At 50.6% G+C, this 27,492-nt stretch overlaps 1 protein-coding gene across 1 annotated transcript; it reads left to right on the forward strand.

Moving 5' to 3' along the window:
• The first annotated feature begins 3,128 nt into the window (after positions 1-3,128).
• On the forward strand, positions 3,129-25,896 carry GOLGA7B (golgin A7 family member B). The gene is made up of 6 exons (XM_027595964.2): positions 3,129-3,143; positions 10,879-11,185; positions 19,208-19,333; positions 22,268-22,420; positions 22,506-22,607; positions 23,856-25,896. The coding sequence occupies exons 2-6, from the start codon at positions 11,174-11,176 to the stop codon at positions 23,961-23,963; spliced, it is 501 nt and encodes a 166-aa protein (XP_027451765.1). The 5' UTR covers positions 3,129-3,143; positions 10,879-11,173; the 3' UTR covers positions 23,964-25,896.
• Positions 25,897-27,492: the final 1,596 nt, after the last annotated feature.

Raw genomic sequence — 27,492 nt, forward strand, 5'->3', positions numbered from 1 at the left:
CTCCCCCCTCCCCCCACAGGGCTCCACACCCTTAGAGTCTTGCATGCAATTATCCTATTTGGCTCAACTTGGCAAAGCCCAGAGGTGGGTCTTTTCATTTGTTACAATTATTCCGTTTCCCCGTTCCTGCATCGTTTCAGACATTTCATCTTGGAACATCCTCCAATTTTAGGGTCTCTTTCTGGACTGGTGGTTGCCAAGAACGCAGCGCGGCAGTCAGGAAAGATCCCCTCAGGAGCAGATGGAGGAAGGGGGGGTCCTCCCTGGGCAGAGTGTGTCCAGGCTGCCACTCACAGGGGTATCCGGAAGGCCTTCCGTCCTCCCTTCCCGGATACCCAGGGCTGCCCGAATACCAGTTTGAAGGCAGAGGCGGCTTAGCAAACATCCTTCTGGGCACAGAGGGGGTGGACGGAGCCCTCTTGGAGCAGGGATGTGAGTTTGGACCTGCGTCCATGTCTCCCCTGTCAGCCTGCTCTCACCACCCTGGTCCACCTTTTTTATTCCTTCAGCAAACATTTATTAATCACTTGCCCAACCTAGAGCTAGGAAGCGTAATACTGTGCTAAACAAGAGGCATATCATCCCTACCCGCAAGGAGCTTATGTTCTAGTGCCTGAGAGAGGAGACAAACATGCAGAGCAACAGATGAAGGTGAACATGTGAGGTGCAAGGTGGTCAAGGGCAGAGTCCAGGGACAAAGGGAGAGGGGCTACCGAAGTGGGAGATCCAGGAAGGCCCTGAGCAAGTGGCATTGAAGCTGCTGCCCTCCAGACTTCTGGTTTAATTAAATGTCTTTTTTGCCCCAACCATGTTTGTAGGATAATCTTTTGCAGCTCAAACATCCCGGGTGATAGGGGTGACTTTGTGTGGTTTTCTTTCTCTTGCTTTTTTTCTGTTACTCTGTTCTCTCTTGTTGTGCTCCTCAAAATCACATTCTCAGAAGAGTCAGTAATATAGTTCCTGTCAATCCTGTTCTTCTTGAACTTTCTAGAATACTTGACACTATTCATTCAGGCTCTCAGAGGACTCTGCCTCCTCGGGCTTCTGTGATGTTCCAGGGTGTTGGGTCTCAATCTGACACCCTTTTCTTCTTGCACTGATTCCTTCCCACCACAGTCTACCTTTGCTGAACACCTTTTCAGACTAGGAGCTGAACTCGTCTATTTCCAGAGGTCATTTTATTTACTGCTTAGAAGAATCTTGTGACAGCATTTTTATACCCACTTCACAGATGGGGAACCTAGGCTCTGCGAGGTTAATGAACCTGCCCGAGGCCATCCAGTTAGTAAGTGACACAGCTGGGATTTGAACTGAGGTATCTTTGACTTCGATGGCATCATCTTGCCCCAGGACAGTCTCTTTCTCATTGCTCTCTTTATCCCTCTTCCATGGTCAAGTGACCCATTTTTATGGCGTCAGCTATGACTTCTATTGAGAGACCCCCCAAGTCTTAACCCATAGTCTTTCGCTTAGTCCTAAAAAATCATGGAAGCCTCTCCTATCCTTTACACCTGGCCTGTATAGAGTTACCTAATCTGCCTTCGTGATTTCTGACCATGGCATCTCCCAGCCATGGTGATGGATGGACAGTCCTGTGTTCTTTTTGTCTACCCCCCACCCCCGTTCATCTCATGTACTCAGTCAGAAGCAGTGGCCTGTGGCGACTCCATTTAAAATGTTTCTTGAATCTGTCCCTTTGCCCTCATTCCTAGGCAGTGACCCATCTTCTCCCCTCTGTCTAGCACAATAGCTTCCTTCCTGCTTCAGCCCCTCCCCTCTATTCCCTCCCTGAGATGCTCCCAGATGACCCGTTCCAGTACATTGCTTTCCTTATGCTCCTCACTCTCTGGGCTCCCTCATAGGCTCCCCATTGCCTCACTCTAATGGCTCTGTGTTATCTGGCTGCAGCCTTGTCTCTCTGGAGTAGTTCCAATCAGCCGCGTGGTCTGCTGTTTCACACGCACCTCCCCAAGCCTGCCTGGTTCCCCTCTAAATAAGAAACACCTCGTCTTTCAGAATCCACCTCTGGTCTGTTGGGCCAGGAGCAGGATCCAGTCACCAGACCCCTGGGATCTCTCCCACCTCACCTTTCCCATGATACTTATTGTCTCTGTAGGTCACTGGGGCACCTGTCATCTGCTCACTGTGTCATGGTGTCTAAGCTGGGTTTCCCAAACAGACTGCAAAGTGCTTTGCAATTGGAACCACGCCTCTCCCTGCCCGGGGCTCAGTGTTGGAGAACTGGATGGAGACATCCTTTGTCCTATAAATCAACCCACCTTCCTGTACAAGTATTGCCTGAACATCTATTATGTCCCAGGTACTATGCTGAGTGCCGAGAATGCAGCTGAGGAGACAAAGTTCCTGCCTTCAAGGGGCTTGTGGTCTAATAGGGAAGATAGACAAATAAATTTTAGAAAGTATGATTGTTTTGGAGAGCAAGTATAGGATACTCATAATAGGGGCGCCTAACCACAGCTAAAGTGCCAGGGAAGGCTTCCCCAAGGAAGTAAATTTTATATTTTACTTTATTGTATATTTTATTTTTTACAGTTCTCAATTTTTTATTATTAGATTCAATAAAGAATAACATTTTGATGAATGTAATCAGAACAAACAAAATGTATGGAAAAAGAAAATAACTGTGCTATCTAAGGTAGTGAATTTTAAATTGGGACCCGAGAAGATTTATCCAGGTGAAGAGGAGGGAAAGAATGTTCCAGGCAGAGCCTATATGAAGGCTCAGAAGTGACACAGAGTGCAGCGTAGTTGAGGGGCTGAAAACTGAAAGTCTGAGACACCTGCGGCTGGCCTGGAGGGTGTGAGGCAGAGAAGTGCTGAGCAGGGGGCTGGGAGGGATGGGCAGGGGCCACATGCGCTGGGCCTGGGAGAAACAGGAGCCTCGGCTGTTGTGGCCTTGATGACGAGACGGTGATGCTTTTCCAACTAAGGAAGCTATAGATCCAGGGAAATATCAGGAGGCCCAGAAGGAGCAGAAATAGATGACACGGAGGCAGGGAATGGTGAAGTGGCCGGCAGAACTCTGGACCATGTAAACATTCCAATCACTGGAACCTGCTCTATGACCTGGCCAGTGGTCAGGAATTCCAAAAGCTCTGTGGGAGTTTACCAGGCAAAGCACGGTAAGATGAAAGCCATGAGAGGTATCTATAAAGTCCCGTGTTGGGAGTGGGATGGTTCAGGAAAGCCTTCCTGGGACGGATGGGCTTTGAGATGTTAGCTGAGAGGTGGGACTCATAGTGCGGGGTGTTTGGGCTCAGGACTGCGTTCTCTTCTTCCTGGCAGTGTCCAGGGCCCAGGCCTTGGCTCATGGCCTCTGGCTGTGGGGCCCATGGTGGCTGTCACCCTTGAAGAAAGCATCTCTGTTCCTTGCACAGTAGGAGCTATCCTTGGGGTAGGGGGCTTGGCGGTTCTCGACACTCCTTTCCCACCTGGCCCCCACCAACCTAAGCCAATAGCTACTTTCTTTCCAAGGCAATTGGATGGACTTGTCCAAACACACAAAACCACTAAATGGGTCTGAACTGAGGTCTTGATCTATTATAGCACCACCCCCAAACCGTCCAGAAGCATTCTGTATCATCTCTAAAATAAAATTTTCTTTTATTATCATTATTATTTTTTATTTTTTTTAAAGATTTTATTTATTTGACAGACAGAGACACAGCGAGAGAGGGAACACAAGCAGGGGGAGTGGGAGAGGGAGAAGCAGGCTTCCCGCGGAGCAGGGAGCCCGATGGCGGGGCTCGAACCCAGGACCCTGGGATCATGACCTGAGCCAAAGGCAGATGCTTAACTGATCGAGCCACCCTGGTGCCCTGTTTGTTTGTTTTGCTATAAGTCCTTGTCCCTGGTTGGAATTTTAAACTAATTGCATGTATTACTTTGATAAAAATAAAAATTAAGTTCAAATAGTACTGTAACTATATTGGGAGGTGAGGGTGGCAGTGTGAGCTAAGTGCTCTTTCGTCAGTGTGGAAAACAGGACAAGATTTCTAATGTTAATAAATCAAGATATAGAAGTACAGGCATCTCATTTAGCAATGTAAAGGAAACTATTGGAAGAATTTAAAGGAGAAACAGCTAAAAGAGTGAAAAGTCATTTCTTCTAGGGGAAAAACAATGGAAGGTGGGAAGGTGGGAAGAGAGAGTAGGCAGGGGACGCTTGCCCTTTATTATAAACCTTTTGGTATGTTTGGATTTTTAAAACCATGGGCATGTGTTACTTTGATGATTAAAAAACCTTATTCTACTGAGCGCTGGGGGTGGCGGTGGCCCATGGGGTGTCTTGGGGGCTGCAGTAGAGAGTGGGGGGCGGTGGGGGAGGTAAGCTGTGCCTCCCTTTCTTTTATTTGTTTTATATCTCTGGCTTTCATGCAAGATTTGGTTTGAACAAAGGGTTCTGCAGTTGAAATTGGTTTGAACTTCATGATCTCTTTTGGCTCTCATAATTAATGGTGCTTTACAAGCACCTGTTACTCTTTATGCTCAGACCTGTTTACTTCCTCAGGGAGTCGCCATCCCTTAGAAGCCTTGCGTCTTCTCCCAGCTGGCCATGGCTTGCAGTGATTGGTGAGTTTGTGGCCAGTTTGCATGGCGTGGAAGTGACACCTGCAGTCAGTCATTGGGTGCTTCCTACTTCAGGGGGCCCCGGAGGCCTTGGTAGAGCAGGGGTCCTCTGAGTACTCTGCCTGGCCCCCGGCACGGGGGCTGTTGTAATGGCAGGTGAGCATTTCGGCTAAGGCAGTAGCTGTGAGTTCTCATAGACTCTTGCCTCCTACTCTGCCTCCTCTAGGGGAGGGAGGGAGAGAGAGAGAGAGAGAGAGAGAGGGAAAGGGAGAAAATGGGGGAGAGAGAGAGAGGGGGAGAGAGATAGGGAGGGAGAGAAAGAGGGAGGGAGAGAGAGAGGGAGAGAGACAAAGGGGGGAGAGGGAGAGGAGAGAGAGGAGAGGGAGAGAGAGAAGTAGAGGGAGACTATGAATGAAGTCAAGAAAGGGAGGCAACTCCCCATTAGCTTAGTCACCTCCTAGTGACTGCACTTCTAGACACGTGTCACCGTTTGCCTGTTCTGGTACTATTTTTAGGGCGGGTCCCCTCCATTCATGTTTCTGGGGCCTTTGCAGTCATCCCTGTTGCTGTCTGGCAGCTGCTTTCCTGAGTTTTCAGGTTCCAGAGGTTCTGTGTTCCCAGGCACCTTTCCTGCCTTCCTGCCTTTGCACGCCGTGTTCTTCCATCCACTGTCTGGGGAATAGGGTACCAATCCTTGAAGTCCAAGCTCAAATGTCACATAGTTCATAAAACCTTTCCTGGACCCCAACTCTGAGGAAGCTCTCTACACCTTAACACTTACCACAGAGCCTCATCATCACTTGCTTACATTTTGGCATCCTGGAGGGGTTGGAAACACCCCGTGGTCTTCTTTCAGCCTGGCGTAGAGTGCTCAGTAGCTGCTGACTGAGTTAAATGAAACACAATTGCTGATCTTTCCGTGCTTTAGGAAATCTTGCTTGGCCTAGAAGAAATGTTGCTGTGGGAAGGTCTCCAGCAAGTTATCTCCATTAATCTTTTCCTGTTTTCCTCTTGAAAGACGAGACTCAGAAGAGTCAGGTAACATCTAGAGAAAGCCTCCTATACTTGGTGGGATCCTATCAGGGGAGAGAGAATTATTTTACTGATCAGAGAACCGAGGTTCAGAAATATTGCGACTTGCTGATGGTCACACATTAAATTGAGCCAGAGGCTGAAATCCATGTCATCTGACTCCAGGGACACTGTTTCCTACCACACACTTCCTCGGTAGTCCCCACAATGTGCTCTGAGATCACACCATTAAAGACTTTACAGACCACAATTTCCCCCTCAAGCATTCATGCAACCAGTTTCCTTGCAGACCCAAGGGTTGAGAATCTTTCTGTCTCCCCTTCTTTTTCATTTCCCTGACATTTGCTAGCTCTTTCCCCGTCTCCTCTGCAGTCTACAGGAGTTCATTTCTCTCTTCTCTCTTTCCAGATATCATAATTTCCAAATCTTTTGACTGGTTTCTTTTTCTGACTGTGGTCCTTTTTTTGGAGACTTTCCAACATAGCTGCAGATTGGAGGATGATAACAATGAATTAGTTAGTAGATCTTCTTTGATGTTATTTTGTGGGTGAACTCATTAATTTATGACAAAAACATCAAAGAGCTCCGCTCCTGCATTGGACTGGCTTGTCCCACGGCAGCTGGGTAATAATGATTAGTCAGATTAAATCTCAACGTCTTCTTCTGCTTCAAGAGTTAAAGTCCAAATGACGGGGGTGTGGGAACATCCCATCCTGTAGCATCCCATTGGCTTTGAGCCAGTACAGAATGAAACTCCCCAGTCCAAATGTGGATCTCTCTCTCCATGGTCTCCACTTTGATGCCTCTAAGCCTTGAGGTCTGTCATGATTGGTGTAGCAACTATTGAGGCAGTGTGGGGATAAAAGCCTGAGGCTGTTAAAGTCTCTTTCCAGTCAGGGGAGCTGGATATTAAAAGGGATCACTCATCCTTGCATGGACTAGCTCAAGGTTCTCCACAGAGTCCCAGTCCTGTAATTTCGTGGGAAGGAGAACTCTCTCTGGGCCACACAAGAAAAGTGCCAGCACCACGTTCAGCACATAGCAAGCTTTCCATATGTAATGCTTGACTGGACTTTTCAAGAAAGGTCATGGTGCATGAAGTCTCTGGCTAGTTGAAGAGGAGTAAGAAGTAGAGCTCAGGTCTTTGCTTATATAACAACACCTCCTAACCTGTTCACATCGATGGCCGTTTACTTTGCTTCTTTCACTTTATTCATGGTGGAAAATTGTGCTCCTCTCTAAAGCCATTCCCTCCATGTTGACCCTGGATTGCATCCTTTGCTGACCTCTTAAGGGCTTGTTTCTGCAACCAACCCTCTCCTTCCTGAGGCATTGGTGTTTCCCTCTTTCCTAGATTATTTCCATCAGCAAATAAGTTCTAATGTTTCCCATCTGAAAAGAGCCTCCCTTGTTCCCACTTTTCCTTCAGGCCCCTGTACTACTCTTCACTCCCTTTGACAGCAAAATGCATCACAAGACTTTGTCTACACTGTTAGTATCCCTCCTTCCTCTCCTCCATTCAAACTCTGAAACCCACTTTAATCAGGATCTCGTCCCTGTTCTCCACTGAAACAGCTTTTATCAAGCTCATCAGTGATCTTCTAGCTGCCAAGTCCCATGGTCATTTCTCAGTCCTCATCCTATTCTGCACACGAGCAGCTGTCAGCATAGCTGGTAAGACTGTGTTACTAGGTTTCTTGCTTGGCTCCGGGACACCACTCTCTCGTGGGTCTCCTCCTACCTCACTGGTCACTGTTCTCACTCGCCTTTCATCTTCCCACCCTGGAAGTAACAAAGTGCCCAGAATCAGTTCTTGGACCATTTTTCTAGCTATACCCACTCCCTAGATATTCTCATCTGGTCCCATGGTTTTAAATACTGTTCACATACTGGTGGCTCTTGATGTTATATCTCCCACCCTCTACCTCGCTCCTGAAACTCAAATGCGTGTTCCTCTTAGATGTAAAATATGCCTATCAAATTTTAAATCCAAATCAACGGAATGAAACTCTGTGTTCTCTACCCTTTCAGGCCTACTCAGTCCTTAGGCTTCCCTTCTCAGTAAATGGCAACTCCTTTCTTCCAGTGGCTCAGACTTCAAAACTTGGAATCATCTTTAACTCACTTTCATACCACACCCCTAGTCTATCAACAGTTCTTGCCAGCTGTACCTTCAAATTGTATCTAGGGTCTGGCCATTTCTTACCACCTCCGCTGCTACTACCCTCGTCTAAGCCACCACCACATCTTGCCCAGACTACCTTAACAGCCTCATAACTGGTATCACTGCTTCTGTCCTTGCCTTCCTCCCCCTCCCAACCCAGCACTAGCATCCAGAGTAGTCTTTAAAAAACTGCAATTAGACAATGCCATGCCTCTACTTTAAACTTTCTAAGGCTTTTGATCCCACTCTCTGAATAGAACCCTAAGTCCTTATCAGGGCCTGCAGGTCCTGTGTGGCCTGGCTCCACCTACCTCTCTGATCTCAGCTCCCATCTCTCTTCCCCTGGCCCGTTCCAGTCTAGCTACACAGGTCCCCCTGCTATTCTTTGTACATGCCAAGCCCACTCCTGCCGCCCGCCCTTGTATTGTTCTCTAAGCTAGTCACCCTTCCTTTAGGTACCTACGTGTTCTTTCACTTCCCTCAGGCCTCTGCCCAGATTTCACCTTATCAAAAACACTTGTGCTGACTATCCTTTCTAAAATAACCCTCCTCTTGTCACCTCTCTTTACCATGCTTTACTTTTCTTCCTAGCAATGATTACAACTCAACATATTTTATACTGACTTGTTTATCTGCCATTGATTGTTATCCCCATTAATATGTAAATTCAATAAGAACAGAGTCTTTGTGCATGTGGTCATTGCTGTAGCCCAAGCTCTGAGAATAGTGTCTGATACATAGTAAATTTCAACAAATATACGTTGAATGAATAGATTTGTTGAATGGACTCATCTAGGTCTCTTGTTATCAGCTAAAGAGAGTGGTTTACAGATAGTTGTTTAATTAATATGACCAAAATCAAATGTGAGAAAATGGGAGAGATATCCATGGAGATCATCAGATTATGCAGCTATTTAATACTAGTGACCATCATGGGATTCACAGATATTTTCAGTTTGCCCCTTGATGCCAAATCATTGGCCAAGCTCTAAAGTGGGATGAAACATCTGCCTTTAACTTCTTTGGCATGTCATTTATCCTCTGGGACTCAGTGTGTTCTTCTGTGAAATTGGCAGTTGAAGATATGATTACTGCTCTGCTGGTTTAAGGTCTACAAGATGCTGAAAGGAGGCAATATGGTTAGGAGGATCAACCACACAAGCTCTGGAACTTGATTGCCTGTATTTGAATCCTGCTCCCATTCCTCACGAGCCACATGACCTTGGGCAACTTTCTCAGTTTTCTTATTTGTAAAGTGGGAATAATAAAAGGATAATAATCACATTTAATTCAAAGAGTAATGTGAGAATTACATAAGACAATACATGTAAGGTACGTAGCATATGGTTTGGCACATAGTAAGTGCTCAGTGAGTGTTATTAAAAATGAAAAGTTCTGAGAGGCCATTGCAATTCATGTATTTTAGGGGCAGTAAACTACCCTAGAATATTAGAAGATATGAAATCTGAAAGGGTCTGATAATGTGGTTAGGTAGAATGTCCTTATTCTTTTTTTTTAAAGTTTTTTTTTTTTTTTTTAATTTGACAGAGAGAGACACAGCGAGAGAGGGAACACAAGCAGGGGGAGTGGGAGAGGGAGAAGCAGGCTTCCGGTGGAGCAGGGAGCCTGATGCGGGGCTCGATCCCAGGACCCTGGGATCATGACCTGAGCCGAAGGCAGACGCTTAATGACTGAGCCACCCAGGTGCCCCAGAATGCCCTTATTCTTGAAGAGGCATGGTGAAGAACTGAAGGGTAAAGCTTCTCAGTATCTGTCACTTATTTTCTAGTAATCTAGGCTAACATATCTCTGTTTCTATATCTATCAATAAAATGTGGCAAAATGTTAACAAATGTTGAAGCTAATTGGATAGTCTGGTTATTGTACTATTCTTTCAACCTTTCTGTATGTTTGAAAATTAAAAATAAAAGGTTGAAAAAAAGAAAAAAAGAAAGGACCCTAGAAATAGTCTAGTGAAGTCCAACCGTCATTTTTTGGAAAGAAGCTCAGAGGTGAAGCTTTTGACCAAGGTCGTAGGCAGAAGGAGCTTGAGCCAGACTCCAGGTCTCCTGGCTGACCACCTCTCCCTTTGTGGGGGCAGCTGCTGTTGCCCCTCAAGCAGCAGTGAGCTGCAGAGGAACAGATTCAGCTTCCCCCAAAAGACCAAGGGGTGTTAGGGATGTGTAAAAAGGCACTTGTGTTGGTGTTTCCTTTTTGTTTATTAAGCACATAGGTAGGTCATTTGGTTGGAAGGTATGATGTCAAAAATTGTGAAGGCAGCACCAAGGCCAGACCTGACATCCTGGGTAAACCAGTTTGTCACAATCTGTTTGTGTTTTTTGAGTGGTGGTGGTGGTGGATTTGTAAACGCTGGGATTTCAGGGGAGAGAGGGAAGAGTAGGGGTAGGGGCCAGGGTCAGGAAGAGCCATGGAGAGACTGGCTTAAATTCTGGAGCTCCCTGAAAGAAGGGACCCCCAGGGTTTCTCTGGGAATGAAATGTAGGCACGTATTTAAAGAAAGGAAATGATTCTCTGCGGTCTGCAGCATTCTCCTCTAGCTGACAGGGTTCAAAGCAGTGAAAAGAAGAGATGAGGAGAGGAGGGAATGCCCATGCAAGTCTGGGGAGGGGGGAACAGAGAAGGAACCGGGGAGAAAGAAAAAATACCTTAGAGGAAGCCTGGGCCACGGTGGAGGAGGGGTTGGGGGAAGGGTACTGGAAAGGTAAAGAGGCCGCACGTGGGGGCCTGCGAACGCGTGGAGGACTGTCAGCCTCCGCCAGCTAGAGTGTCTTGCCCCAGAACCGTCCTGCCTCTCTCTTCTCCGGGTCTGGAAGTCTCAGGAGGCCGCGGTAGCGAGCGCAGAGCTCCCGGCGCTCTTACTAGGGGGAAGGGCGGGCAGGAGAGGCGGGGCCTCTGGGCCGGGCGGGAGCGAAGCCTCTGGCCGCGGGCGGGGCTCCTCTCCGGCGGGCGGGCGCCGGAGTCTGGGGGCCGTGTTTCCCCCTCCCGGTCGGTGGAGGCGCCTGGCCCCTCCTCCCCCGGCCGCCCCCACCCCCGCTGCCGCTGTCAAAGATAAACTGGGCCGTTGCTTGCAGGAGCGGCGGCAGCCGGCGATCGGGCGGTGAAGAGCCTCGGGCGCGGCCTCGCCTCCCCGGCCCGGGGCCCGCATCAGCACCGCGGACAGCACAGCGGCCGTCGCCAGGACCTAGGCGCCCGCTGGCCCACCAAACCCACCGGCGCACGGGCCCGCGGCGTTCGCATCAGCACCGTGGACAGTACCCCGGGCCCCTTCTCGCCTCTGCCAGCCCACCTGCTCCCGGAGTCAGCACCGCGGACAGCCCCCCGCCACCCGCCTCGCGGCAGGCTCGGAGCGGTCAGCGCCCCTGGAACATGGCCACTGAGGTAGGGGGCGAGCGCCAGGCCCGCAGGCAGTGCCCGACTGGTGCGGGAACACATCCCCGCTAGGGGCCACTGGGCGGGAAAGGAAGAAGGGGGGTGGGGTGGGGTGGAGTGAGGGGGTGGGGTAGGGTAGGGTAGGATGGGGTGGTTTTCCAGATCTCATACTGAGGGAAGGGCTGGGGAGCAGAGTGGCAGGGTGGAAGAGAGGGGCTTCTCCTGAGAACTCATCTCACCCCTGGCGATCTTCCCCATCTGAGTGTCGAAGCTGCCCACGCCACTTGTTGGCACTGGCACCAGGTTTGCTCCAGGGACCCAGCTGGGGTTTCCCCTTACTGTCCTAAAACTACTACCCTAGAGGCTTGGAGGTGAGCTTGTCCCTGTTTTAGGGGAGGGAAGGCAGCTGGTTGTTGTTGCTATGCAGTGTAACCATCCAGCTTTTGAACCCAAAAGCCTGGTTAAGAGATGGCAGACCTACCTCCACATCCACATTTCCTTCATGGGGAGAGAGGGGACAAAGAATCCTCTGGCCAAAACACCAAACAGTTGGTTTTAATGAGCTGCCTGCACCAGTCTCCACTTTTGCATGTCATGCTTTCTTGCCTTTTCATCCCATTCAAGTTTCTTGTACCAGGGTGTCTACATTTCCCGTGTCTGATGGGAGGAGCTGTCTTCTTTTTCAGGGTGTGATGATAGGTGTGTCACCTTCAAGGGATTTGAAAGTTGAACCAAGAGACCTGTTGGCTGAGGGCAGAATCTTGGTGCAGTGCTTAAGAGATCGGGAATTTCCTCCTGTAGTCCCTCATTTCATGTGGGAAATGGAGCTCTTTATGTTCCCACCGTACAAGCGGTCCAGCTAACACATGGAGAAGGGGAGGGCCTATTCGGTGCAAAGCATGTTAGCAGCAGAGCTGAAAGTTTCTTCCTTTGGATTTTTGGAGTGGAACCCACGACACCAGTGTCTCTCCAGGTCTGATGTTGACTTCCTTTGTGGTGTTTCCCCATTTCTAACCCAGCTGGAACACAAGCCAGGGGGACAGCACAGGCTTTTGAATGATTCTGTGCATTGCCTCTGGGCATCCTGGTGAGCAGCGTGACATCAATACCAAGTGTTACTGTTGCAGTTCTGTCCTGGCCACCACGGAACAAGGTGCGGTTGCTTGGTGCCGTTTGGCTTTGTGACAAGGCACAGGATTAGCTAGGAGAGCTCACCCCGCCCCCCAGGACCTTGTGAAGGAGCAAGCCCTAAGCAGGCCCATGGAGCTTGGTTTTTAGGGTGGAGGAATGCAAAATAAATAAATAATTAGAAGGCTTGGAAAGTGCCAAAGTTATTGAGAAGAGCAGGAAGAACAAAGGCGAAATGGCCAAGGATCTGGTCACCTTCCAGATAGGGCTGGCAGGCTGCAGCAGAGCCTGCTGGTGTTGGACAGGAAGGGACAACTTCAGTCACCTGGGCATAGCTGGGCCATTAGTGTGGGCAGAGAAGGCAGCCACATCTGTGATATGTTCTGCCAGATTCCAGGATGCCCATCTGTCTCATCATACCTCCATTTCATGTCTGTTGTGGTACCTAAATGCCAACCAGCAGGCTCACATCTCTAGGTTGAGGCAGTGTTTCTCGGAGGCTGCGGTTAGGCATGCATGACTCTCCCCAGGGAGCGGTTCTGTTCATAATGCCTCTGTGAATGTAGCACTTTCCTGTGTACAAAGCACTAGCACATGTGTGATCTCCTTTGAGCTTTAGAGCAACCCTGTGAAGTGGGTAAGGATGGTGTTATTATCCCCAATTAACAGATGAGCTAACTGAGGCTCAAGGGCTTGCCTGATCCCTGTGAAGAAGCCAAGCAAGTCATCATTATCCCATTTTACAGATGATGCAACCGGAATGTGAGAGTTATTCAAGAAAATATGGCTCAAAAGGGCAGGGCAAGAGCTAGAGCTTGAGTCTTCTGCCTCGCTGGTCAGTGTTTTTTCCTGCTGCATCCAGGTATATCCATTAGCCAATGGTGTTGCTCAGTAGAGAAGTGGGTGCTAGGGGCTGTGACATGAGGCTGTGATGGAAAGGGTGCAGAAGGACTGAGCCTCCCTGTTCAGCCTGGCTGGGTCAGCTTGAGGGCAGAGGGGCAGAAGAATGCCCAGAAGGGATGGAGAGCAGAGGACAAATATTACCCATTTCCCAATTTGGCCTTGGGTGGACCCTGCTGGCAGTACCGAGGGAGGAAGCCTTAGGTCTGCCAAGGCACAGAATGTACACATTATCTGGGCTGTGGAGTGAGTCATTCTCCCCAGGCTGTTTTTACTGTTAGGACTGAGTTAAGATTACCAGGAAAAACCTGTTGGGAGAAGGAATACCTCATGCCAAACTTCTTGGCCATTCCCTTAGGATTCTGAATGGGAAGTCCTCAGTTCCAGCAGAAGGTGTTTTGAGAGGTGAAGAGGAGAGGAACAGAGGGAGAGAGAAGGAGAGGGAGGGACAGGAAAACGGGGAGGGGGCAGAGGGAGAGAGAGACATTGGGAAAGATTGGATGTCCCTGGATCCCTGCGTGGAAGGCATGGAAACCGGATCTTTTCTGCTTCCTAATTTCTGTTGAGGAGTTAGCATTAGGGGAGGAGTGTGTGTGAGGAACTCAGAGGAGGGATGAAGCCTCCGGAGTGAAACACTGACCTCATTTGGACAACTGTAATGAGCCCATTTCCTGAGCGGCAAAACTCTTCGAATGTGTGTCACTGGGAGCAGGGTCCACCCTGTGAAACAGTCCAGATGGACAAGGACAACTGGGAAATGCCTGGCTGGGAGGGGCTTCCTCAAGTGGTGGAGTTTGGTCTCTAAGAGGTTTTTATTTTTTTTTAATTTTAATTTTAATTTTTTTTAATATTATTTATTTATTTGACAGAGAGAGACACAGCAAGAGAGGGAACACAAGCAGGGGGAGAGGGAGAGGGAGAGGGAGAAGCAGGCTTTCTGCAGAGCAGGGAGCCCGACATGGGGCTTGATCCCAGGATGCTGGGATCATGACCCGAGCCGAAGGCAGACGCTTAACGACTGAGCCACCCAGGTGCCCGTCTCTAAGAGGTTTTTAAATGCACCCAAGTAGCATTATCCAAGCAAGGCATTTGGAGGTTTGATCTCTAAGGCCTGGAATTAACAACCAGCAGACAGTGGGTTGGGCTTGGCCCTGGGGTAGGCTTAGAAGAAGGGAGGCCCTATGCCTGGGTTTCCATCCTGAGGCCTGACTTGGCTGCTTGTGACTCATGATCCTCACTCCTCCTCCACACCCCAGCCAGGGAGCATGGTGTTGGTTCATTAGCTGAATCTCCTGATTCTTGATTTGCGCCTCAAATGTATCCTCTGGAATTAGCTAGTTTTTAATGAGGATGGGGATGTGGGCCAGATGGGGCCTCCTGTTTGTCTTGGGCAGATTGGGACTGGGAGTGCTCTTCTGAACTCTGGTGCTTGCTCCTCCCCACCTCTCCCAGGTTGGCTCTGTCAGGTGTGTGACCCAGTCTTCAGGCAGCCTCCCTATCCCTGTCCTACTGAAGTTTGAATGTTGGTGCTAGCAGATATGACCACTGATGTTCTCTTTCTTCCTCACGAACTGCCTCTTGGTCCTGTCCTTACTTAGCTGCCAGCAGGCCTGAGGACAGTGGCAGGAGAAAGGGCAGAGTTGAGGAAGGTAAGAAGTAGACATGAAGCCCAGGTGTCAGGGTCAGTTAAGAAACCCTGGGGGAGCTGCTTAGGGGAGACACAGAAGCTGTGGCCTCATAGTAAGATGTGTGCATTTGCTGGGATCCTCTTACGGGATTTCAGAGCATCATGGATCTCTCCTGAAAACCCCCACTCACTTCCTGAAAGCTAAGTAGCGGGCAAGTGCTTGGAGCCTGGCTCTAGCTCTGGCCCAAGGGCCCCAGTGATGGGATTCTTCATTGAGAGGTCCTCAACTGGCCGTTCTAAGAGTGAATCTCGTTCACTGTTGTGCCTTATTTGGTCCGCTTTGTGCTTACAAATGTAAAAATTTATTGGAAACATAAAACAAAAATCAAGATATTTGGTATTAAAGAAATCTGGACTTGTGGCTTCTCTTAAGATGTCAGAAGCACAGCATCCTGGACTCACATTCTCACATGGCAGTGCAGCTGCTTTCCTGAGACAGGACATGAGTTCTCTGATTAGCCACAGCCCTCACCCAGCCCACTTACATGCTTAGTCCCTATAAACATTTGCATTCGTAATCCCTGAGAAAGCCTCCTGAATGTCAGGGCTGGAAGGGGCTTTAGGTGATTATGTTGTTCCAGCTTCTCAGTTTCTAATTGAAGAAATGGAGTCCCAGGGTCATGTGGCTCGGACTAGCACCCAGGTCTCCAGCTCCCAGGTCAGTGGACCTTCTTTCCATCAGGGCCTTTTGGTACTTCACAGCTGAGCCACCATGGATGGAGAGAGCCAGGAGATGCTGCTCTGCCTTAAATCTACCCTTCACCAATTACAGATGAATCTGTGATATTGTGCTTTACATAGATCTGGGAGATGAAGTCTCTGGAGTATACAGTGTGTCTGATACCATCTTCTAGTGACTCCTCAAGACTCCACAAATACTCTAAGGGAGGAAAGCAGATCCCTCATCACTCAGAAGCAGTGTTCTAAGGCTCAGGATTTTTGAGGTTGGAAAGGGTGTTGACCCCTCCTACTCTGGCTACTTGAGAACCCATGGATCAAAGCCAAGAGGAGATAGGACTATACTATGGAAAGTAGCACCCTAAAATCTTAATGGAATACTAAAGTAGAAGTTTATTTACTGCTCAGTAAAGTCCCAGACAAGTGATTCTGACCAGCAGATGGATCTCCTCCAGGCTGATTCAGGGACCCAGGCTGTTTCCAACCTGTGGTTCCATCATCTTCAACATATGGTTTCTTTAGTTTCTGTGGAAGGGGAAAGATTACAGAGGAGTGGCTAGTTACTGTGAGCCAAGCCTATACATTCCCCTCACATTCCATTCAGTCATATGGCCACACCTAATTGCAAGGCAGGCTGGGGATTAATCTAACTGTACGCGTAGGAGGAAGAAGAAGGGCTGTTGTCATCAGCTTGCTGGTCACTAGAGACACATCCCTTCATGGTAGCACACAGTGCATGTGTGCACTCAGACACAGACAAAGGACGCTTTCGGAGGGGAGAAGCTGAGTCCATATCAGAATGGCTGAAGAACTATTTTTGTTTTTTTCTCCCCTTCTTTCCATTCTCACCAGCACTTTCCTTGGTTTAGACCTACTCTTGTGTTTCCCTGGACCACTACAAAGATAGTGCATCCCTTCACCTGGCCTCTTACCCCAGTCATGCCCAATTCCCATGCATCTCACACAGAGCTGCCTGAATGATCCTTCTGGGGCTAAAGGAATCCATCCTCAAGATCCACTGGCTCAGGCACCTGGGTGGCTTAGTTGTTAAGCGTCTGCCTTCGGCTCAGGTCATGGTCCCAGGGTCCTGGGATTGAGCCCTACATCAGGCTTCCTGCTCGGCAGGAGGCTTGCTTCTCCCTCTCCCACTCGCCCTGCTTGTGTTTCCTCTCTCACTGTGTCTCTCTCTGTCAAATAAATAAATAAAATCTTAAAAAAAAAAAAAGATCCACTGGCTCATGTCAGTTGGTTTTAGAAGGGTGAAGGAAGGCCACAGCCCTTTTCCTTGGAAAATACAAAAGATATGAAATCTTAACCAGACAGAACAGACACATTAATGAATAATGTACTTACCTCACCAAAGCTTTCTTTGTTTTTCAAAGTTATCATAGGATCCTAGTGGATGTCAAGGGGGTTTTCTCGGTCCAGACCTTGATTGGCGGAATCAAGGACTACTAAGATGAGAGGAGTACCTATACATTCTTCAATTCAGTCCCAATGCTCTGGGGACCACTTCTCTTATGAAGAGCAAGGGTTGGGCGCCTGGGTGGCTCAGTCGTTAAGTGTCTGCCTTCGGCTCAGGTCATGGTCCCAGGGTCCTGGGATCGAGTCCCACATCGGGCTCCCTGCTCCGTGGAGAGTCTGCTTCTCCCTCTCCCACTCCCCCTGCTTGTGTTCCCTCTCTTGCTGTGTCTCTGCCAAATAAATAAATAAAATCTTTAAAAAAAAAAAAGAAGAGCAAGGGTTGTCTGGGTTTAGGAAAGTCTCTGATTCTCCCCTTTTCAGAACCTTGATCTACCAATTATCTGCTCCTACCTCTCTCTCATTACTTATTCTTTCCCCCAGCTTTTTTTTTAAAAGATTTATTTATTTTAGAGTACCCATACTCACTAGAGAGAGCATGAGCGAGATAGCAAGAGCACACTTGAGTATGGTGTAAGGAGGGGCAGAGGGAGAGAGAATCTGAAGCAGACTCCCTGCTGAGGGTGGAGCCCAACACCGGGCTCGATTTCACCACCCTGAGATCATGACTTGAGCCAAAATCAAGAGTTGGATGCTTAACCGACTGAGCCACCCAGGCGCCCCTCTTTCCCCCAGCTTTTAAGCAAGTTTAAGTGTCTTCCACCCTACACCCTCCCCTCTAGTAGAGCCTCCCCACCGCCCCCAGCTCTCTGTAATCTCACTGTCCTCTATACTGTCATCCCCCTGCTCTTACCTAATCCACAAACCAACTCCTGTCTTGCTGAAATCTGCCTGCAGTCACTGGAGTAGACCAAGTTCTCTGCCATCTTTGCTCCTTTGCACAAGCTTCTCCCCTCTGTCTGGGTTGCTTTTACGTCCTCTCCCCACCCACTGCCTGCCCCCTACCACTGGCAAGTCCTGGCCTTCCTTTATGAGTCAACACAGACCTCAGGAATTCTCTTCTGAGTAAGCATTTCTGGGTTAAGATGTTACTTCTCTGAACCATTTATCACAGGCTAATTTATTATATATTTACTTGTCTTCCTCCCTGGAGCTCACAGACTTTCTTTTGCCCAGCGTTCCCAGAGCCTGGCAGTAGTAGGGACTCAATAAATGAAAGGAATGACTGAATGGATTCACCTTAATTACACAGGATGAACTGGCTGTGTGTTCACTCTGCCCTTGGGGCTTGGTCTCCGCGTGGTTCCAATGTTTGGCATATTTTACCCAGCGGAATGCGACTTTCAAATGTGGGTGGCTAAGGCTGGAAGTGGAAGAAAGAGGCCCTGTCCTTCTGTGGAACTGAGCCCACTCCCCTCAAATGCTAGAGTCTTTGTCAATGTCAAGTCTGCAGGTGTGGGCAAGGGACAGAATTGTTCCACTCCTTCCTACCAGGGCAAGGTGTTTCTTTAATTTCTGGCTTCAGCCCCCTTTATCCATAATTTTCTCTGGAGAAGTTTGGGCATTTGGGGGCCCCTCTTTCATGGGAAAGCTATTCCTGGTGCTCTCTGACCTGGGCTTTAACTTGGCCTGAACCTGAATCTCCCTCCAAGGTGGTGGGCATATCAGGTCCTCCTCTGTCCTACATGCTTCCCTCCTCAACTCTGCTGTCAGCCCCACTTCTGGGGTCTGAGACCTCAGTCTTGTTCAGGGTTGGGTTCCCCAAGCATGAGGCCTGATGAGTTCTGAATATTTGATACTTGCTAAGTGAACAAAGGTGTGAAAGGTTCTGTGTGTGTGAGAGAGACAGGGAGGAAAATGGAGACAGGGGGATGTGGGGGGAGGGGAGGGGAGACAGAGGGTAGGGGGAGGGGGAGAGAGAGAGAGAGAGAGAGAGAAGGATCTGGGCCAGCCACCAGGAAGTCTTTTCTTCTTGTTAAAATGTGTTTCTAGCTCTGTTGATGGTTCCAGAACCTCCCCTTTTGGCTCAGCTTTGGCTCTGCTTCAGGCTTTTTCTAGATCTTTCTGGGATAGCTTGAGGTATCTTGTCTGGTAAGCTCCACAGTCCTGCTTCCCCATGGCCTTCCTGGAGCACTGGTAGGGTGGCTAAGGTCCTGGTTTGCTGGGAACTTTCTTGGTTTTAGTGCTGTCTGAACCACATTCTGATACCCCCTCAGTCTTGGACAAACCTAGATGGATGGTCACCCTGAGTGTGTGTCTCCCGTATGCCTCCTCAGGTCCACAATCTGCAGGAGCTGCGGCGAAGTGCCTCGCTGGCCACCAAGGTCTTTATCCAGAGAGACTACAGTGATGGGACCATCTGTCAGTTCCAGACCAAATTCCCCCCAGAGCTGGACAGCCGGGTGAGGATGGCTTTTTTTTCTCAGCTTGGAACACAGGCCATGATGGAATCCAGGACTTAAATCAAATGTATTTTTTTTCCAGGATAAAACTGGTGTGTGTCACATCACTTGTTCAGTCACTTCACATGGAGGAGTTAAAACCATGTCCCTGACATTGCCTTGCTGTCCCTGCATGGAAAGTTAGAGCTGGAAAGGCCTCCGAGGTCCTAGCTCAGCAGCCCTCCTAGAGTCACTTGGAGAGCTTATTAGACAAAAGCACATTCCTTAGTCCTGCGACGGCAGTGGCCCCAGCAAGCTCCACTCTTTAGCAGCAGTTCTCAGCCCTAGCTGCGGAGCTTTAAAAAATCCTGATGCCCAGGTCATCAACCAAGGGCTCTGCCCACAGCCTCTCCGTCCAGACTTAGCTACCTGGGTGTGTCTCATGGACCACCAGCCCCTTGTGAGCGTCAGCTCCTGCTGTTGACTTTTGCTTCTGGCTCAGGGGCGTGTATGGCCCTCGTCCTGAGCCTCGGTAGAACTGGCCTGGGGTTGTAGAGTCAGCCCTCTGGAGGGCGGCGGCAGACCTTGACTCTTCCATTCAGCAGTCCAGGCCCATCTGAAGGGGGTTGAGAAGGTGGGGCAGGGCTGCCTTTTGCTAATCCGATCCCTAACCAACTTTTAGGCAGCTATGGGGTCTCCTCATCTCATCAAAGGACATGCCTGTCCTTTGGGGCATGGTGACTCTTGGGGTAGAGCATAATGTTCTCTTAATGCGTTTACTCCAGATCTGTGTAGGGACAGTGACTGGGAACCCCAAAGCTTCTGACTATTCTTGGGGAGACCTTTGGTCCTAGATGGGTGTGGAAGGTCCCTAACCCCTATGTGATGGACAGTTCTGATCCTGTAGTGGTGAGTGGGGAAGGGGGTGTTCTGAGGAATGTAAAAAAAATGGGGCTATAGACGCTTTGACACCTGTTGAATTTGGAGCATGACCTTCCAATCTAGTGTACGGTTATGTATTGAAGAGCACAGACTCAGGTCAAAGCTGTGTAACCTTGGACAAGTTCACTCAGCAAGTATTTACTGAGCAACTACTCAGTATGAGGCACGAGGGATCTAGAAGTGAAGTCTTGGGAGTCTATTTTCTCTTAGAGGGTATGAAGAATAAAATAGCAAGTAAATATGTAGCAGCTCTGGGGGCGCCTGGGTGGCTCAGTTGGTTAAGCGACTGCCTTCGGCTCAGGTCATGATCCTGGAGTCCCGGGATCGAGTCCCGCATCAGGCTCCCTGCTCAGCAGGGAGTCTGCTTCTCCCTCTGACCCTCTTCCCTCTCGTGCTTTCTCTCATTCTCTCTCTCTCTCAATAAATAAATAAAAAAATATGTAGCAGCTCTGGGGTGACCAATACTAGAGAAATAAGCAGGGAGATCACGGGGCTGGGAGAGCTGGGGAAAGGGGAGTGGCGGGGGAGGTCTATGAGGTAAGGTGAGACCTGAGCCTGGGGTGGGGGAGTGTTGCATCCAGGGACACAGGCGCAAAGGACTTGTGCATTTGCAGGAAGCAGCAGGGCAGTCGGTGTGGCCGGAGTAGAGACTGAGGGGGCAGGAGAGTAAGAGGCAGGCCCAGGGGACGCAGGACCAGGGCTAGGCAGGCCTAGCAGTCATTGTAAGGACTTCTTGGATTTTACTTGGAGAGAGAGGAGAAGGCTTTGGAAGCTCTTCTTCAGAGCTGTGATATGCGCAGGCTCCCTTGGCAGGGCTGGGGGCAGAGAGACCAGTTAAGAGGCCAGAGATGATGGTGGCCTGGACCACAGAGCAGAACTCTGAGTTGCTGAAAGTGAAAAAATGCGTGAAAGTGTGTTATTTATTTACTTACTTTTATTAAATTTTAAAAAAAGATTAGACTTTGCAAAGCTTTTTTCAGATGAAGCAGTCAATTAATTTATTTTTTAAAGATTTTGTTTGTTTACTTGAGAGAGAGAGAGTGCATGTGCCTGTCTGAGCTCGGGAGTGTGAGCAGGGGGAGGGAGATGGGGAGGGCGAGAGGGAGAGGGAGGGGCAGAGGGAGAGGGAGAGGGGCAGAGGGAGACAGAGAAGCAGACTCCCTGCTGAGCGCAGAGCCTGACAAGGGGCTCCTTTCCAGGATCCTGAGATTATGACCTGAGCTGAAGTCAGATGCTTAACTGACTGAGCCACCCAGGTGCCCCAGCAACTGCTTAATTTTAATCTACATTGAAGCATAGTTGACACACAATGTTACATTGGTATCTGAAAGTGCCTTTAAAAATAGAAGGCATAGAAAGTCAGCTATTATGATTATGGATACAGGCAGGAAGTTGTGCACACACACAAGGCTGTTGTGTTCTTCATGACCTCTTAGCTTGAGGGAAGTGCCCCCTCCTGGAGAGGCACTCCTGAGGTCTCACACAATCAGTCTTATGCAGTTATAGTCCCATTCAAACATGGGGAGCCCCTACCAATTAGGACCTGGGTGCTTTCACAGCTATCAAAATGGGAGGGGTGACATGGTCACTAGAATTCCTGCCTGATCCCTTGCAGAAAATGTTCACATCTACAATATGGTGGGAGTTTCCTGCTTCCAAGGGAGGCCAAGTAGCCATTCTTATTCCCATTTTATAGATGTGGAAACTGAGGCTAGAGTAGTTAAGTCATTAGCCAAAGGCCACACAGCTAGTTGATGGTCAAATCTGGACTGGACCCCAGGTCTTCTGTTTACAAAGTCCTGTAAGACGGGCTTCTTTTTATTGAGCCTTTCCTAAGGTCTCCTGACTCCCAGTCGAGTGCTTCACAGGCACCTGCAGCTTCTCTGGTCTTGCCTGTGGGCATCTCCCCGCATCAGCGTGGCCCTACCACTGCCATCCTCCTTCCCACCTGTGACTGTCCACAGTCCAGGGAGGCTGACCTCAACATAGTTCCCTGTCCCTCTCTCCCTCCAGATTGAGCGGCAGCTCTTTGAGGAGACTGTGAAGACCCTCAACAGCTTCTACGCGGAGGCCGAGAAGATTGGGGGCAGCTCCTACCTTGAGGGCTGCCTGGCCTGTGCCACGGCCTACTTCATCTTCCTCTGCATGGAGACCCACTATGAGAAGGTGGCTCCCTTCCTGACTGCCCTGCATCCCCTCCCCCAGGGCTCCCTGCTGCATCTTCATCCTCAACTGGCCCCTCTCTTTGCAGGTTCTCAAGAAGATCTCCCGCTACATCCAGGAGCAGAATGAGAAGATCTTTGCCCCTCGAGGCCTCCTGCTCACGGACCCCGTGGAGCGCGGGATGAGGGTTGTATCCTTCCTGGCTGTTCTGTGTAAGGGCACAGGGCTGCCAACCAGTAGGGTCCCTGGTGAGGCTACCAAGAAATAGGGACCACCCTAGGGGCCTCTGCTCAGGGATTTCCTAGGATTCCCCACATCGCGGGTCATCTGCTCCCATCCCCCACCATCAGTTATCAATGCCATTTGTGAATTTCAGGGTTTGCTTTTATCGAGCTACATTTATTCACTGCTTAACACATGCCCAGTATCATATTAATTGCTTTGAAACGATGTAATTCTCATAATACCCCTAAAGGTGGGTGACTCTTATTATTCCCCTTGTCCATGAACACACTGAAGGTCAGTCACTGGCTCAGGGTCACCTGGCTGGTAGACATCAGAGCCGTGATTGGAGCCCAGGCCCACACTTAGATATGAGGCTGTATCGCCCCTCAGGGAAGAGGCAGATCTCCCATCCGCTTACATGTCTACAGTCTCATGTACCCCTGTGTGTGCGTCCTGCCGCCCCCCTTTCACAGATCAGAAAAATGGAGTTTTGATGGGCGGCTGGTCCAAGGGTGGGTTATAGGTCTGCTCACCTGCAGAAGTGTGTGCACACATCCCGCCCGCAGTCATTAGCAATGAGAGTAAAATTGTTAAAAAATAAATTTTTGCTAGAAAATTGAGAGGAAAAAGAGTAAAGAAAACACAAACACTGGAATCTTCTGTTTACAAAGCCCTGTGAGCCGGGCTTCTTTTTATTGAGCCTTTCCTAAGGAGCGGGCATTGTGCTTGCTGCTTTACATGCGTGATTTCAGTCAGTCCCCAGACAACCCCGAGGTTCTCGGATTACCACCATTTTACATATGCAATCATTAATGGGTAACACGTTAAACGACCCCGTCTAAGGCCACGTCGCTCGAGAGTAGGCGAGTCAGGATTTGAAAGCAGGACACCGAAGTCCTCCCACTTGCCGTGGGCAGTGACACCACCCGTCCTGGGGTTTGGTAGCTAGGCCCACTAGAGTGGGAGCTTCTGACCTGGGTGTGCGCGGCCCTCGGGGTCGCTGCGGACGTGCACCGAGTGCGGGCGTGCGGGAGCGCGGCGGCCCGGGGTCTAGTGGCTAGTGCCGCAAGCCTCCTTCCTCGCCGTCCTCGCCGTCCTTGCCGTCTGGGCAGCGGCCCCCGCCGGCCTCCCGCTCCCCTGCTGGCCTCCGTCCGCCGGTCCGTCCGCCCCTTCTCGGCAGCTGGCAGGGGGTCCGTCCTTAACGCCGCCGCAGATCGAGATCTCCATCTACGAGGACCGGTGCAGCAGCGGCAGCTCCAGCAGCGGCAGCAGCTCGGGCAGCGGCAGCAGCGGCGGGGGCGGCGGGGCGGGGGCCCGGTGACTGGCCGAGAGTCCCTGCAGGGAGGTGTATGGCCGGACTGAGGGCCTCTCAGACCTGCGGCGGCTGCGCTACCAGAGCACCCGCTTCTGAGTCATTCTCTGGGCCCTGGCTGCTCCCCGGGGCGGGAGGGAGGGTGACTGGTTCGACGTCCTTGCGGAGCCCGTCTCCCCGCACCCCCTCCCGCACTCCTGCCCCTCACCCCTGGCAGGACGGCCCACTTCCGGACCTGGCACTTTCCCCAGGGGGCAGGTCTGGTCACCGCAGACAGATCTTCCAGGGCAAGGCTGGGGCGGGGTGGGCAACACGATTTGGAAAGCCCTTTTCTTCTGCTGCTCCTCTCCCAACACCCTGGGGTGGGGCTCAGGTCCCAGAGAGAAATCCCATCCCGCATGATTCCTCAGCCCAAATCCCACATCCACCAGGACTCTCGCCCCCCAGGGTCCTGCTGCCGGTGGCTGTCTCCCTGTGTTCTGCTCTTTCTGGGGCCGCTGCAGGGGCTTTGCCTGTCTGTGAACCTACCTCCACCGGATTCGAGGTCTGGGGAGATGGGAGCCACTCAGTCCCGTCCTGACCCCTTCTAGACTCATGGCTTCCCCTTCCCCCATCCAAAGCCTGGAGGCCACGTTGGCCTTGCCAAGAAACATCCAACTCCTGAGATTTTGCAGGACACGGGGCGCTGCTTGTGGGGCACACAGCCTGGGGCTCTGGGAGGTTATTATAAGGGGGTCTAGAGAAATGCTTCGTGGAGACATGTAGCTTTGGGGGGTGTGAACCTCCAGGACTGGAGCCAACTTCTTGGGGTTAGAACCTGTGTGTACGAGAGAATGAGTGCGTGTGCGTGCAGGCCAGTGTGTGAACGCACATACCTGAGAGTACTGTGTGCACGAATGCACGTGTGGCTGTGCAGGCGTGTGCATGATCACACGCTTGAATGCATGTGCGAGAGTGCGCTTGTGTGAGTGTAGGTGTGGGAGTGCACTTGTCTGTTCCCCTTAGTTGCCAGGCCAATGACCGCCCCTCTCTGCGACCTGTCTCATCTTTGTGATGGTCTGTGGCTGCTTCCCTGCATGGGTCCAGCCTGTCCCTTTGTAAATAAATGTCCTAAAGCTCCTTGCCCCTTGCCTAGGGCTGCCAGCTTGGCTCTTCTTCCTGGTCTCTCCCCCCACCTGCAAAGTTCTCCCCACCTCCTCATTCTACTGTGTACATTCTAGCACAAGAGAAGCTGGGGGTCTAGGATCAGAGCCAACCTTCTGGGGCCTCCCGTGTCCCTCTCCCAACACCCCTCCCCCCATGACAAGGCAACAGGGCCACACATGCTGCATATTCAGCCCGCCCAGGCTCTGGAGCTCTCTAAGGCTGCGTAAACAAGGCTTCTTTGGATGTTCAAAGGAGCTGGCAACCTGCAGGGAAAAAGGCAAACTCCTTTCTTGAAAGGGAAGAGAAGCACCCAGCCAATGAGGCCCTGCCTGCCAAGGCCCAGGGTGGCCAGTGGGAAGGAAGCAGCTCTGTCCTGGTGCCCCAATAAGGGACAGAAAGCGGCTGCCTGCCTCAGCTGGCAGAAGGTGCTAAAAGGGCATCTGAAAGACCGGCCACTGCTGGTAGCTTTCTAGAACCAAAGAGGGGCTTGGTTTTCTTTTGGACAAGAGAGCGGCTTTTGGGAGGGAGATGCCTACCCAGCGAGCTGCAGAGGGCAGCCCGGTCCCTGAGCCCGACTGGGTGGGTCTGCATCCAAGGATCCCCCACAGAAGGCAGCGACCCAGTGAACTCCACGGCAGCCCCCTGACCCCTGGGCCTGGCCCATGCCCTCCCTGGCCCACTGTGTGGCTGGGCCTTATGTCTGACCAGTGCCTCTCCTGTGGGATGGCTGGGCAAAGGTGATGCAGTGGCCTTTGGTTTTATTATTTCTTTTTCCAATAAAAGGACTTGCCCAGCTTGAGGCTCTGTGCTGCTTCTCTCCCCTATGGTGGTGGGCTGCCAGTTCTGTGCCCCAGGCCTCCAATGAGGCGAGGCTCAGCTGCCCACCCGCCTCATGCTAAGGAGGTAGGGCTGACTGTGTCCCTGAAGGAGTGGTAAACCTGACATGGGCAGAACCCACCCTGTCTTCTTGGAGCTTTGTAGTCTAGTGGGGAGGCTACATTCCGGATTCTCTAATCTGGAGCCTTTATGGGGCATTTGCAGCCTCGTGTGGAGGGAACCGCTTGACTGAAAGCCAGGTCAAAAGTAAGTAACGAATTGATTAAACACCCATTTTTTGAGCTCTTAACCTGGGTTGGGCCCTGTTAGGGGCTGGATCACAGAAGTCACTCAGTTTTAAAGACTAGAAAAGCATGTGAGTGTTGAAACCTAGCAGGGTTGTGTCTTGCATTTTATAAAACCAAGTAACCCTTATTGAGCACCTATTGTGTGCCAGATGCTTTGGTAAAACCATATGCTAGAGCTGGGAGGGGATTTAAAGATCATCTAAATGAGGCAGAATGGAGAGGCCCAGAACAGTCACATGACTTGCCCCAGGTCACACAGCTGGTTGACGATTGTACCAAATCTAGAACCGAGCTCTCCTGACCCAGTGCTCACTCTGACACTATGGGGATGGCATCCCGATGGAAGATGCCTTATGCTGCAGGGCGGTCAGGATCACACACTCAGGCCTGTGGACAAAGAGAGGGTCTCACCAGACTGGGGGGACAATGGCTCTGGCTTCAGGATGGGGGCTTTGGGGAGATCCCCTCTGGGTGGTGCTGAATGGGAGTCTGGGTGGCTTCCACGCTTGTACTTGCTGCTCTGGAGGGGCAGCTGGGCCTTTGCCTGAATCATGGGGAGCCCGGGACCCACTACCTGTGCTCAAACCTAGGGTGTGTTTGGGTGGTCACAATGGAGGTTGTTCTTTAACATGAGGGTGGGTTCATTCTGTCTGTCCCGTATGCAAGGTTATTAGTCGTAATATTAAACAACAGTAGCTAACATTTATCACTTGCTATGTGCCAGGCACTAGGCTAAGACCCTACATAATCATTCAATCCTCACAACAATCCTATAGTGTGGACTATTATTCCCATTTTACAGATGAGGAGACTGAGGCTCACAGAAGTTAAATAACTTGCCCAAAGTTACACAACTAGGACGTGGCAGAGCTTGGCTTCGAATCTAGGCAGTCTGACTCCAAGCTGTGTGGAAGATGATTAATCCAGCTTCAGGGACCCTGTCAGAGCTCGAGGTCGGGTCCTAGGTAAGGATTTGACAGATTCCCAGGTAAGGACGTGGAGCTGTGCCTGGTACCTCCAAGCCCAGGGCTGGTACCTCTAGGCATCACAGGAGTGGGGGTGGGCTGTGCTCCTCACAGAACCGTGGGGTCCACAGGGGCAGCTTGGTGAAAGGCAGAGTGGGGAGAAGCAGGTGAGCCGGGGCTTCTCCCGGGCTTTCCTCTGCGGGCTCAGTTACAGGGGGGGTGTGGCCTCTCCTGCGGGTCCGGCCGCAGCCATGTCCCTGCATCCCCCTTGCCAGCCAGGAATGGGCCCATCAGGCCCCAGGG

This window comes from Zalophus californianus, chromosome 15 (assembly GCF_009762305.2).
Source record: "Zalophus californianus isolate mZalCal1 chromosome 15, mZalCal1.pri.v2, whole genome shotgun sequence".
NCBI lineage: Eukaryota > Metazoa > Chordata > Mammalia > Carnivora > Otariidae > Zalophus > Zalophus californianus.